Consider the following 13,805-nt stretch of genomic DNA (forward strand, 5'->3'; position numbering starts at 1 on the left):
GCTTGGTCACTAATTTAATATTTTATTAAAGGTCTGAGTATAGCCCCTAGCAAAAGTAGCTTGGCACCATTGCGCCATAGATTTTGCTAACCTGATCCAAATCAGGAATGCTGTTCAGTGTGGTTCTTTGTATGGCAGTATGTGCACCCATGTGTGTATTTGAGTAAAGGAAACTCTGCACTGTAGCAAATGTTTCTGAACTGGCGGTGGGAAGGGTATGTGTGATTAGGAGGTTTAAAAACGAGAGGCGGCAGGAAGATGAGACCCTTGTGTCCAAAACAGGATTGTTCTATGCTTGGGTTTGTCTTTGTGCAGTAGAAGTGATCGCATGTGAGAATGGCCAGGAAGTAAAGTTTTTGTTGTCTTTAAACTGAACACCCTTCTGTTTTTCAAAGGAAGAGGCAGTGTCAAATCTGTCTCCAAAGTGCTGAGATATAATGCAGCTTTAGTCTTCCTTTTCATCCCCATGGCCCCAGCTTCAAAGATTTCTCAGAACTTTCAGCAGAGCTCCAGATAGAAGGCACTTCAAGCCTTTGGAACCTAAGATTTTTCCCTACTGAGGTCCCCCATCTCACCCCTCTTCCAGCTGGCATGCAGCTTCGTGTACTCTAGTATCTTTGTAAATTTGCTCCTGTGAGAGTGAAATGGGTGTGGCATTTACTTCCTGAAATGTAAAAGTTCCTGAAATACAGACTTACAAAGGGAAAAAGTTATCACTTCAGATCTGTGGTGAATGAAAATCTCTCCCATAAATGGGCGTGCAGACCTATCTGAACCCATTTAGTCTATTGGTTCCTGACCTTAAAACCTCATCTCTTGACTTACTGGTGCCAGGTATGAAACATGGGTGCCCATTTGAACTTTGAGTGTTTGGCAGCCCAGATTTTCCTACTGTTGCTCTGTGCACTTAGCTTTGGCTCCTTGTATTGGGGCAAGCCCCCAAAATGGGTATAGTCAGTTGGCAGAGGAGTCTGCTTATTCTCTTCTGCTCTCTGCAGGTGGGCAGCTTCATTAAAGCTCTCTCTCTTATGTTCAGAGTTGCTGTAGAAGTGGTGACCACGATGACTTCGGCTGATGTGATGTGGCAGGATGGCACTGTGGAGACCAATATTCGCTCCAACGAGTTGTTCCCGGTCCATCATCTGGACAACAATGAGTTTTGCCCTGGGGACTTCGTAGTGGACAAAAGAGGTACTGGGTGAAAGATATGCTCTGGGAGAAAAAGCAAATCATCATTTTTTTTGTTACAAGGAATGAGAGAGCTTTGCAAGTGTCTATTTTGGTTTGAATTTTTTAAATGTGCATATGATGTTGCAGGTGCCTGAGCAATTAAAATCAATAACATACCAAAAAAATCCAATGACTTCAATCTACTCTGAAAGTGCTTTTCAGATATTAATGAGTCTGGCCTCACAAGCCCTTTGAGAAGTGGGCAGAGTAGTGTCTGTGTTCTACAGACAGGGATGCTGAGAGACAGAGCTGAAGTGACTTGCCCAAGGTCACACACTGAGACAGTGATAGAGATGGAACTAGAACCCAAATCTCCAGACTCCCCAGCCAATACGTTTGCCATGGGACCATCCTCTGCACTCCAGTGCTATCCTTTTGCTTTTTGTTTTCTAGTATAAAATCAGTCATTGCACCCAAGTGCAAATGTGTAGCAAGAAACAAGCACTTAACTATGGCTCGGGTAACTCTACATATACATAGTTTGTAGGCTTCAAGAAGTTGTATTATATAGGGCTGAACCTGTGTGAAACAGATGGGGATGAGCTGGATTTGCCAGCCTTGGGTTAGCACACAACCAGCCTCCCGTCTTCCTGGGAACCCTAAAGGATCTCTCATGATCTTTTACTTGCCTGCCCCACCACTAGAGCAATGAAGGAATGAATCGCACACAGTTTAGCTTTACCTGGATGGCCTTCCCAACAAGATTCTCAGACGACTATATTTATCTAAAGAGTTTTCTGTGGTTAAAAGTGGCCTTTTTCTTACCCTTTCCTCACAAGAAACAAATCACACCAGAAGCAGGTGAGCATCTCACTTCTGACTTTCCCAAGACATAGAAGCTAAGTAACGGTTCTGAGACACAACTCTCTGCAGTTTAGTGCACATGAATGTGAAGGACAAATGGCACTTGGCCTAGCTTTAATCTACTGCATGCATCTCCCTCTTCCCTAGCAGCAGTTCAGGGCCTCATCTAATCTAGATTCTTCAGACAGTGATGAGCACAGTATGGCAGAGCACAGCCTCAGAGTTCTTTAAAAAAAAACAAAAAAAAAAAAAAACTTTAATCACCTTCATCCTCTTCCCCCATAGATAGGAGTAAATTGTTCTGATTGTAGGGCTTTTGTCTGGGGGCAAGGGATTGTTTCTAATTGTTGGGTATATAATATAGATAGTTGGAAAGCTAAGTTAGAGATGAGTGTTGTGTTCACTTTTACCAGTGGTCATTGTTAGAGCCCTGCGCGGATACTAAATTTGAATCCACAGCTGATCTGCAAAAAGGTCCGCAGATATAAAGCCGATATCTGCAGATTTGCAGGCTCTAGTCATTGTATCTTGTTCCTCGGGCTGGAGATGCTGTGTCCTTGTGGGTTAGGCATTGCTTGTGGAAGCAAGAGATGGAGGCTGAGACTTCCAAAGTTGCATAGGGGAAACGAGCATCTAGATCTCATTAATTTCTAGTAAATTGTCAGGCCCAAGTTCTAGTTTTGTCTGACAAATTTCTGGGAATTCCTGCCTCCTCCTTCCCTGCCAATCACCCCCCAGAAAACCCCACAACCTGCTGCAGGCAAAGCTCTTTATAACCTGGAAATAGAGAGGAATCAAACTCCATAAAGCCCACTGAGGAGTTTTATTGTCAGTCAGTTTTGCATGGAAGGCACTGACGGCAGACGCAGCGCAAGTCCAGCTTCTGTGAAAGGGTGTTCCCAGCACACCGGTCTCCCCTTATTGACTGACAGTTTTGTTGTTCCAGTGGAAGGTAGCTGTTGTGGGAGATCATGATCATGGAGGAAGAGATACCTTGTCACTATGGCCTATCCCAGGCAGCCCTCTTGGCCCATCAGTACCCACATTTGAATTGGAGTCTTTGGCTCTTCTTTGAATAGTGTAGAGAGCAGAGCATCAAGGTGAAGTGGCCACTGATCAGGCACTGAAAATCCCCACAGACAAGTGTGCTAACCCCAAATCTCTCTCCCCCCGCCCTTTGGCTAGATGGCCCTTTAAAGTTACGACTCTTCTCTTACTTGCTCAAAATACCCCAGCTCAGTTGTTGCTTTCATCCTGGCATTGCACACAGGTGAAGGATGGGTTCACAATTTGACAGTTGGCAACCCGTAGCTGCAATGTAACAAGATCCAGCCTCCTGATTTCCCTGTCTCAGGTGGAGCTGCTGGGCTGTAATGCCTCGCAGTAAAGCCAGAGGTGACTTCCCCTGGTGCTCCTGCAAGAAAGATCAAACAAAGCTGCTTGATCAGACTAAAGGGATGAGAACAGTCGCTGTTGGTCCAGCTTTTCACTTGGATATTTTCCTCCTTTCCACCCTGACCAAAAGCTCAGACCTCCCAGGACCCTGCTGTGTACGGAGTGGTGCAGTCAGGCGACCACATCGGCCGCACCTGTGTGGTGAAGTGGTTCAAGCTGAAGGCCAGCGGAGACGATGTCGAGGTAGGTGAAGCAGCCTGCGAGGAGTGAAGTACACAACAGCACTTGCTCTGTACACTTCTGCCCTGAAATAAGTCACCTCTGGGATTAGGGGAGTGGGGCATGTTACTGCTGTGGTGTCAGACTGGTCATGGGGATATTTTTCTCTGCACACCTCTTGAGGCAGCGCAAAGTGTACGTGTGGCTACACGCAGCTGTGAAAAGCAGACCACGTCCACACTGGGGGTGTAGCTACATGTGTCAGTGAAAGCCTCTGGCAGAGGGGAAAGGCTTCAGCAGCAGGGAGGCAGTGGGACACTACATGGCTGAAAATTGCAGCATAGGTGGGAAGGTGGGGATTGGGTGAGGAGAGAGCTGTGTAGGGTATGTACTCGGTACACACCCACTCCCTTCAGGTGTGTCTGTGCTCTACTCGCCTAAGCTGTGCCTCACTGTCCATGCTGCTACTTAAACCTGTTCTAGTGGTGGGGGGCTACCCAAGTATATACTCTACACACCATCAAAAGAGTCAGGCAATGTAGACGTAGCCTGTGTTTCTGCAGGTGGTGACCTGGCACAGAGCAGACGTATTCAAAGACTTGCACGCCCCATCATCCTGGAGAAGCTGTTTTTTTTTTTTTCCCTTCAGTTATCTGTGAATTTCCGTCCTCGTACACACTTGCCATCACTAGCCTTTGACCAGGAGAGAGGCTGGTGCTGAAACAAGCAACCACAGTTGATTTCTCAAAGCTCTGGTGCTGGGCCTCTGACTTGTTCTGCCTCTGCTAGTTGGCAGAGAAGCCCGTCGCTCAGTGGTTGTCCAAAATGCGATGAGAGCACTTTTGACCCTTCACTCCCATTTACAGACCACATCTTCCTCCCCCACCAAGTCCAGGAGCTCAGAGCATTTCATCTTGCTGGCTCCTGTTAAGCTGTTGCCAAGTTGGAGGAGTGCTGCCGTGGCCTCCTCTAAACCTGGCTTGTTCTCCCTTTGTCCCCTCCTGCGGGATGGTGCACTGCAGCACAAGTGACGAGGGCTAGGGAACACTTAGAACAAACTCTCAGGCTATGTCTACACAACATCACTTACAGCAGCACAACTGCACTGATGCAGGGGCACCGCTGTAGTGTGTCTGGTGAAGGTGCTCTAAACCGACGGGAGATAGCTCTCGGGTCAGCTTAATGTTGCCTGCCTTTGTGAGTGGCAGTAGCTATGTTGGTGGGAGAAGCGCTGGGAGAAGCACTCTCCACACCTGCACTTATGTCGGTATAACTTACGTTGCTCAGGTATAGCTTATGTGGTTTAGTCACACCCCTGAACGATGGAAGTTATACCAAAGTAATTTGTAGTGTAGACGTAACCTCAGACTGCCCCAGAGACACATTCCTGTCTCTAACACCAATTCCTCATGCCAGTAAATAGTGGTGCTTTTCTCAGAGCGAAAGCAAAGGTGAGACGCCTTGGGGGGTGGGGTGGGAGGAATCTATTTCCTATTTAAAGTGATGAGCCTTTTATCCAACCTCCTACCAGCTGTGATGGTTTGGAGATCATGGAACCTGTATCCAAAATAAGTCCTGTCTTCTCTGGCTCAGCTCAGTTCACCCTTTAGCTCTTTTTGTGAAGGCTGGATGTTCACAGGGGCTGTACAGTGTTTCCCATTGGCTCATGATTCACGCAGCATAAAACCTAACAGAGAAGGTGAGGATGAGCTGGGTGAAAAGACAAGACACTAATTTACCTCTTAGTATCTTTTCTGAGGTGACGCATATAATATCAAATAGCAGAATATAGCAGCAGGCACCAGCTGTAGAAGCAGAGAGTTAGCAGCACATGGTCACAAGATGTCAAGTGCCATGGGAGCTGGGATCTAAACTGCAGATGCAGGAAGCATTTTAAGTGTCAAAAGCAGAATCTAGAAATCTGTACAGTAGTTTGGCACTAATGCGTGTGTGTTCTCTCCAATGCCAGCTGATGGGGGAGGAGGAGGATGTGAGTGTGTATGATATTGCTGATCACCCCGACTTCCGCTTCCGAACCACCGACATCGTGATTCGCATTGGCAATGCTGAGGAGGGAGCCTTGGCCAAGGAAGATGAGGTGAGTCTCAGGCATGCTCATGTTGCCCAAAGCAGCCTGCAGTCATCTTAGCTGGATTTCCTAAGGGACCTAAGAGAGTTGGATTCCCCAAGTCCCATTTGGGCACCCAGTGCCCACAATCTTCTTTGAAAATCCCAGCCTTTCGTGTTGCCTAATACTGCAGTGTTTTCTGCCCCCAGCTTAGCTTGAAAGATCCCATGTGTACAAAGCACTTGTCCACCCTGGACAGAGTCAAAGGGCACTAGGATGAAGAGATAAACCTGGAGGCCTAAGCAGGCACAATCTCAGATTTTAACCGAGGTTGCACTGAAGTGAAACGTGGATTAAACCTGCCCTGAAAGTCGAAGCAACTGAAACTAAAAATGGAGAATGAATTTTGTTTGACTTAATTTAAATCCAGCAAGTATCTGTGTAGGGATCCCACGTTGGGTTTTCAGTATCACTTCTAAGATGGAAAGTCCAGGGCGGCCCGAAACAAAGGGAGATTGAAGCTCAGTTTGTGTCTAGCTAGTGACGTTTGTTTTGCTTTGAGAAATAAGGCTGCTGTTATAAACTGAATGTACATGTTTACGTTGGATTAAGGAGTCAGGAGAGGTCTGAGGGGGACCTCCCTTTTGGAAAGAACGTGAGCTGTTCACTGGTAGTGGACCTCCTTAAGGCTGCAGGTCTTGCAGATCCTAGAAGTGACTCTTACACTAACAGGTCTGCAGGATAAAAGTGTAGGAAGACTTCTCGGCTCTCTGATAGGCCAAGTAGCAGTAGCATGTCTAAGCTCCAGCAGCATGAAATACACATCTAAAGCTGCTCACCTGGCCTGTATAAACTTTGTTCCAGCTTAAGAAGCTATTTATTCTGAATGCACTAAACGTGGGATTTAAAAAGCCAAATGTGGCGTATTTGGCGTTTCAGCCTCGGAGCTTGAGGGCCAGCCTGAGCTGCAACTTCAAAGCACTGTCTACGCAGCTATCTTTAGCGCATGAGTGCAAGCCCCTTTACTCCGATTCTGTCAGCCTAGGCTGGGTGGCTGGCTGCCATGGGCTATGTAGTCAGGCCCTAGCTCTTGGAAGTGCTGGGCTGCGGGAACACACTGCAGAGTCTGTGTCTTCCTTCTACTGAGCTGGCTCAAAATCAAAATTCTTAGAACTACCACTAGATGGCCCCCTAAGCCAAAGAAATGGTGGTAGGATCCCATTTATAGCCAATCAAAAATACTTTCCATACTCACGAATTGGAGCTGAATAATATAATATGATTCACTGTTTCCCTAGGTAGTGACCTTCTAGTGTCCAGGGTAGTTTTCCATGAAAACATTTCCCCACTAAATAGAATCTCAGCAGCCTGGTTGCTCCTGCTGCATGCAGACCATATTTTCACTCCGTTCCCATGCCAAAAGCTTGTTTACCTGCCTCAGTTACCTGAAGAAAAGTTATTTCTCAAAGCCTTCATTCTCTGTACTTAAGAAAGAGATTGTGATATTTTGTTTGCGGCTCTTGTTCCCATAGCCCTCGGTAGGACAGGTGGCTCGCGTAGATGTCAGCAGCAAAGTAGAAGTAGTCTGGGCTGATAACTCCAAGACCATTATTCTGCCTCAGGTAAGGTGCTTCTGTCTGGATGCAAAAACACTGCTGGAGTCTGTGTAAATGAATCTTACTATGTTTCTTCCTTCTCCTTTTACCTTCCCCACTGTGTGATGGGGGATTTCCCACTCCTGTCATCCTAGACGTACAAGTGCTCAGTCTTGTTTGGTCTCTCCCTTTTCTTGAAAACTAGCTTTGAATTTGATGACATCTTTTCATGGCTCCTGAGTGTTGAGAAGATGGTGTTGTCTAGATTACTATAGAGACAGATTTCTTCCCCCCCACCCCCACGTGTATGCACACAGCACTGGCAATGACCCTTCTTCCTGACCTGCAGCACCCCAGTAATCCAATCATGGGGCTTCCATGCAATTATTTCGTGAGAAAGTTCAGTCCGCAGAGATCTGCCCGTGACCCTCACTTGAGCCCAGTCACTGCTCTGTTTTGCTAACACATCACAGTCTGGCCTGAAACCCCTGCTGTCCTAGCTCTACACGATTGCTGAGCCATTGCACTAAATTAGATGGTAGAACTTGATGTGTGGAGAGTTCCGCGGAATCTGGACTAGAACCTGTAAATTGTGACCTAACCTAGGCCTTGAACCCAAATCTCTCCCCAGATGAGCAGTTAGAGATGAGCACAGTGCAAAAACCAAGAAAGACAACGCATTAATCCACCGCCTAATGAACCACTTTACTTTGTCTTCTACATCTTTGCTTCCAGGTTCTTTGAGCTCTCTTCGAATGCCTGTCTTTGCCTTCCTTTTAGTCCTGTCTCTCCTCTCCTCTCCTCTCGTCTTTTTTTAGTGACAACAGACATTCTAAAGAAAATAGAATACCTGCCTTTGTAGGGTCCCATCCCCTATCAGAGCAGCACAGAACACATCACTTCTCTTGCTACAGAAGCTCATTCATGTCCAGAAAGCAGTTGATGATCAAGACTTTAAAAAAACAAAAAAAACCCTCAAGCAGCTCTGCATTAATGACAGTAGAATGGTCAATGCCTGCACTATGGAAATGGAAGAGGATGTTACAAAGCAGTCTACTGTCTCCCTTCCCCCTATTGTCACATGTGACCGGATCACAGGCAGAATGAAAGCTCTGGTGTGTGCTCCACAAAGAGCTGCTCTCATGCCACGCCTCTGCAGCAAGCTATGTCACTCTATTCCCTGGGATTCTGTCTGAACATGTAATTACAGGACTTGGGTGAATGTCGAGATCCTAAGTTATCTGTTGAGAACTGTAATTTTCGTTTCTGCACGTGTGCCAGAGACTAGTTGGTTGGGCACTTTCAGTGAAGCTAAAAATAACCATGAAGATGGCATAACTGGCTGACGAAGTAGCCTTTCCACTCAGATGTGGGGTAGGCCACAAGGGCAGGAAGTCTGGTGGCCTTGGTCTAGCTCCCCAGGATTTAACCTTAGCTGGCAATCAGTTATTGAGTAGCCTGCGACTGGCATAACTGTGCTGGTGCAGGTGGGGATTTTGAGGCTCCTTAGCAGAGCTCTGTATGTGGATAGCTTTTACAGCACATCTGCATGCCTGGCTTTTAGCTAATGTGATCAGGGTGTCTTTTTATGAGCTGTATAGGTTTTATGCAACATCACTTTAACTTTCAGAAGTTCAGGATTAAAACTTACCATTGTACAAACCTCTTTAATATACCTTACAAACTACTACTTGTCCTGGAGTTATCCGTTCGGTTTTGTTCCCACCCCACACATGGCAAACGGGGGGATAGATGAGTCGAATTTGTATCCAAGTTGATACATTTTCATGTCTGCTGTGCAAGGCTGTCTTTGAGAAATGTAACACACACAAAAGTCCCCTGAAACTTAGAGCTGCAAGAGTGGGAGTGGAGGGGGAGGGGTTGTGATGGAGTTTGGGGAAGCCAGACTCTCAGGGTACATAGTGAAGAGGGGTAGGGAGAAAGAACATTTATAAAACAGTCAGGTCAGCAATTCCTGTAAGGCTTCCTTATCCCAGTTAAACCTTAAAAAGTGGCAGTGAAGTACAGTGGTTGGAGACTATTCACAGCTGAGCACCGATAGCAGTTATATTGTATTCACACAGCAGCTGGCTTAGTTGCAAAAACAGAAATACAAATTTGACACGTTAACACCTGCAAAATTTGTGTGGGGTTCAGAAAGCTGGGACTTCAGTCTTGCAGTTCTAGCATGCATGCTGTCTCTGGTCTGCAACGGAAGCCCCAGCTTTTGGGACAGGTGTGTTCTTTTTAAAACTGACCTGGCTATTCCCAAACACCCTATTTTCTGGCGGGGGAGGGGAAATGCTGCTTCAGAACCCAACTCACAGGAACTTCATAAATGTAGAACTCAGCTCAAATAGAATCCACTTTACATAGATAAAGGAGAAATTGCCTTTTGGGGAGATTTTGGTGTTGCTAGGATCACGGTTTCTAACTGCCCATTTCCTTTTAACAGATATCTGATTTATCTCCATCCAAGATGACCGTAAAGAAAGCATGTGCATTTCAGCCCTATACCACCTCACTTCTTTGTTTTTGATTCCTTTAGCACTTGTACAACATAGAATCGGAGATTGAAGAATCTGACTATGATTCTGTAGATGGCAGCACCAGCGGGGCATCATCCGATGAATGGGAGGATGAGAGCGATAGCTGGGAGACGGACAATGGCCTTATGGAAGACGACCACCCAAAAACTGAAGAGCCGGAGCCTGAGGAACCTGTAGCAGAAGAGGTGAAAAAAGTAGAGGAACAAGTGCAGGGTGCCGTGGCTATGGCGGTTGCTGATCTAACTGCAGAGAAAGCTGGGAAAGAGGGAGCACCCAAGAGTTTCCGAGAGCTGAAGGAAGCCATCAAGATCTTAGAGAGCCTGAAGAACATGACTGTGGAGCAGCTGCTAACGGGATCTCCCACTTCACCGACAGTAGAGCCCGAAAAGCCCACCCGGGAAAAGAAGTTCTTGGATGACATCAAAAAGCTGCAGGAGAATCTGAAGAAGACCCTGGATAACGTGGCCATTGTGGAGGAGGAGAAGATGGAAGCTATGGTGGAGATGGAGAAGAAAGAAGAAAAAGCTGAGGTGCAGACGCCGGTGAGGTCGGACTGGCCTAGTGAGACCCCAGTGCTCTGCCAGCAGAGCGGAGGCAAGCCTGGAGTCACCTTCACAAGTGCCAAGGGGGAGGTCTTCTCTGTGCTGGAATATGCCCCAGGTGAGTGTGACACCTTGGGGCTAGACTAAGTCTTCAGATTCTTCCACTGCCTTCCCCACTGAGACTCCTCTGCCCCAGCAGGAGTCCCCTGCAGTCACTCACTCTCTCTCTCAGTGGCCCTGCTTCTAGGAGAAAGGGAGAGGGATTACCCACCTGGAATTTGTAAGTCACTTAGGAGCCTCCTTTAATTGCCGCTTTCTATCTATAGAGGAGTCTGGTCTGGGAAGTGACCCTGGGTCTCTTGCATATGCTCAGAGCCTTGTCACATGTGACACGGTTGTGGTACAGGTTCCCTTTCTTTCCCCTTCTGGCTGTTCTGACATGGACGCTCTGCAGCAGTGTGCACTGTAGGAATCCCTTGCCTCAGAGATTGGCACTCCAGCATTGCTAAGGGCTGTTGCAATCCACAGCCTACCAGCATGAAAACCTCGTTGCAACCAAGTTTGAAACAAGCTTTTCTTGGCTGCGGGAAGGTGGAGGGCTGGAAGGTGAGAGGCAGAATGGAGACAGCTGATGTTCTTGTATCGATTGTGCCTCCTCTGAGTGCAGTGGTCCTTGTTCACTCAAACCAACTTTCACCTGCCAGAAATAAACAAGACTGCCTAGTTCTGTGGTGCATCGGTGACAACACAACTTCAGATATCTGGCAAACAGATCATCCTGGACAGGTCAGCTGGGAAAACATACCCAACCTCTGCTTTGAGCCTGTAGCTGTGGCGAAAAAGGGGCTATTAACACAGCTCTTTGGCTGAGGTGTAAATTCTTGCCCAGAAGTGGTTGCAGCGTAGTGGCTGTAGCGCCTTGCTGCTAACTCATGGCTTGAGATCTCCAGTAACAATACAGCCATGTTTCCCCAGCTTCACTGACCAGTATCTTCTCTCTCTCCTCCCCATGACACTGGGCACAATTGTTGGGAGGGCAAAAACTTCCCTTTGAAGGCATTTGATTTTGGAGGAGGGTTTTCTGTAATCTGATGGGTTGTAATGCCCCCTCGCTCCTTAGATACCCATGCGTTTAAGAAAATGGAGTTCCAACCACCAGAAGCCAAGAAGTTCTTCAGCACAGTCAGGAAAGAAATGGCATTGCTGGCAACCTCTCTGCCTGATGGCATCATGGTCAAGACGTTTGAAGACAGAATGGCAAGTCCATGTGCTCCAGTCTGTTTGTGTGTTAGCAAAGTGACTGGGAGTAGCCTGATAGCTAAGGCTCAGGAGGGAGTTTCAGACTTAATCCCTATTCTGAGCTGTCCAGGCATCTACACTTGGCAGAAATTTATAATTACAGTAAATTGGCTTCCCTTTGCATTTCCAAGAGCCCTGGTAATAAACAACGAGTAGGTGGGAATCTGATACTAAAATTACTTCACCAAATAAACCTGGGCTGTGTAATGAGGCTAAGCAGGGAGCGTGAGCGGGTGAAGAGCCAGCAAGGCAGCGGGCATAGCTTGTTTCAGATCACTCATCCGGGCCTGCAGGGTGGAAGTGTGATGGGTGAAGTTCAGTGTCTCTCAGGTGAAAGACCACAGCCCAAAGCTAGCACCCGCAGGAGATCTGCAAGGCTTGAGCTAGGTGTCCAAGTCCTCAGTTAGTGTTAAGCTAATTAAAGCCCCTAGTTCTTCCTTCCCCATCCCTCAAACTCAGCTCTGCCTTGTTACCAGGGCTTGCCTCTTTTCCTTGGACGGAGGGCAGCCCTGGCATTCACTCTAGCCTTTGCCTCTTTGTGCTCACATCTCCTCTCTTCACAGGATCTCTTCTCAGCGCTTATTAAAGGACCCACACGCACTCCTTACGAAGACGGCCTCTTCTTGTTCGATATCCAGTTACCCATCATCTACCCGGCTGTCCCCCCTCTCTTCCGCTACCTCTCCCAGTGCAGCGGGAGACTGAACCCCAACCTGTACGACAATGGCAAGGTTTGCGTCAGCCTTCTGGGGACCTGGATAGGAAAGGTAATGCTGTCTTTAGTCCCTTTGCATGGCACATGGCTTTTAAACGGAGCCAGACTTCCGCCGCTAGGCAGCAGTGTTTGCTGCTTCCTGCTGGCCCTAGAGGCCTGATGGTTTTCCAGTTCAGAGAGCAAACTGGGGAATGAGGGTCCAAGCTGTGTGCTGGTCCTGTCTGCATTGGGCTTGAACCGGGCCTGATAGGCTGGATAGATGGATAGAGCCAAAGGGAGTGTTTGAGACAGGTTTTGAAAGAGTGTCTCAAAACCCATGTTTGTCCCTGGAAGATGAGCTGTGGATTGGCTAGTATTAGCCACAGGCCCCTGTTGGGGCTGAGGGTGTGCACAGGGATCATAGTGTGAACATGGGTCATTCTCCTACCCTGTGAGACTTGGTCTTTCTGGCCTTTTTTTTTTTTTTTTTTGCCTTCTCTGCGGTGAGCAGCCAAGGCATGCTGGAAAGAGGCTTAGCAAGGACATAGGGGACACAGTGAGTTTAGGGCTGGAAGGGTGTCTCATTCCTGCTTGGGCACCACAACAAATATCCAGCCATTGACACAATCAGCAGGGCTGGTGCAGGCCCCTCCTGAGACCCCAGTTCTGGAGCAGGGCAGGTGCCACATAAGGTGTACAAGCAGCTGTCCAGGGGAAGCTTCCACTGTATCTGCCCAGCCTGAAGCCAGTGCAGTCGGCTCATCGTACCCGCAGATCTTTTAAAATAGGTGTGCACAAAGGCAGCTGGGGTTGGGCCCAGGCAGCAAATGTTGAGTGCACTTGGTGACTGTAAGCTGCAGTCTGAGGACTGTCTCCTCCCCTGTTTTCTGTTTTAAATGCTGACCAGAACGGATGCTGCATTTGCTGTTGCTCATGAGAAGCTGTCCGTGATAACTTGTGGTGTGTGTGTGTGTGTGTGTTCCAGGGCACAGAAAGGTGGACCAGCAAATCCAGCCTTCTCCAGGTGCTCATCTCTATCCAAGGTAAATGCAGCTGCAGAACTGGTGGGGAGTGGAGGGACACTGAGAAACCACCACCTCACTTGCTGAGCTGTGTGAAGGAACACACTTGCTCACCTCAAAGCAGCAGGGAAAGCTGTTACCTATCCCTCTGACTTGGCTGCCTTCCATCCCTGTAACTTTCCCTCAGCCCGTTCCTCTCTCTGCAAGAGCAGGCCTTGCTAGCATTTTGCTTGTTGCCCTGTGCCTGGGAAGGTGAACCACAGCCGCCTCCAGCCAGCTGCTAACGCCTAAAAAAGCTCCTAAGAGGAAGGTTCTGAGGTTGCTGCTGAGCCTGGGTCCTTCTCTTTATAGGCAGTGAGTCACCAGCCTAGCCAGCATCTGGCTTATT

The 13,805-nt window shown here is 47.8% G+C and overlaps 1 protein-coding gene across 3 annotated transcripts in view; it reads left to right on the forward strand.

Annotated features, from left to right (window-relative positions):
* UBE2O (ubiquitin conjugating enzyme E2 O) overlaps positions 1-13,805 on the forward strand; it is an 86,205-nt gene that overhangs the window by 67,166 nt on the left and 5,234 nt on the right. For 2 of the 3 annotated variants that reach the window (XM_032792831.2, XM_032792830.2), the window contains 8 exons: positions 1,037-1,191; positions 3,560-3,672; positions 5,618-5,746; positions 7,249-7,338; positions 9,860-10,520; positions 11,523-11,659; positions 12,265-12,468; positions 13,381-13,438. In XM_032792831.2, the coding sequence (XP_032648722.1) occupies positions 1,037-1,191; positions 3,560-3,672; positions 5,618-5,746; positions 7,249-7,338; positions 9,860-10,520; positions 11,523-11,659; positions 12,265-12,468; positions 13,381-13,438 (1,547 nt within the window). The remainder of the gene's footprint in view (positions 1-1,036; positions 1,192-3,559; positions 3,673-5,617; positions 5,747-7,248; positions 7,339-9,859; positions 10,521-11,522; positions 11,660-12,264; positions 12,469-13,380; positions 13,439-13,805) is intronic. The other variant, XM_032792829.2, reaches the window with a different exon arrangement.

The sequence above is a fragment of the Chelonoidis abingdonii genome, chromosome 13 (genome assembly GCF_003597395.2).
Source record: "Chelonoidis abingdonii isolate Lonesome George chromosome 13, CheloAbing_2.0, whole genome shotgun sequence".
NCBI lineage: Eukaryota > Metazoa > Chordata > Testudines > Testudinidae > Chelonoidis > Chelonoidis abingdonii.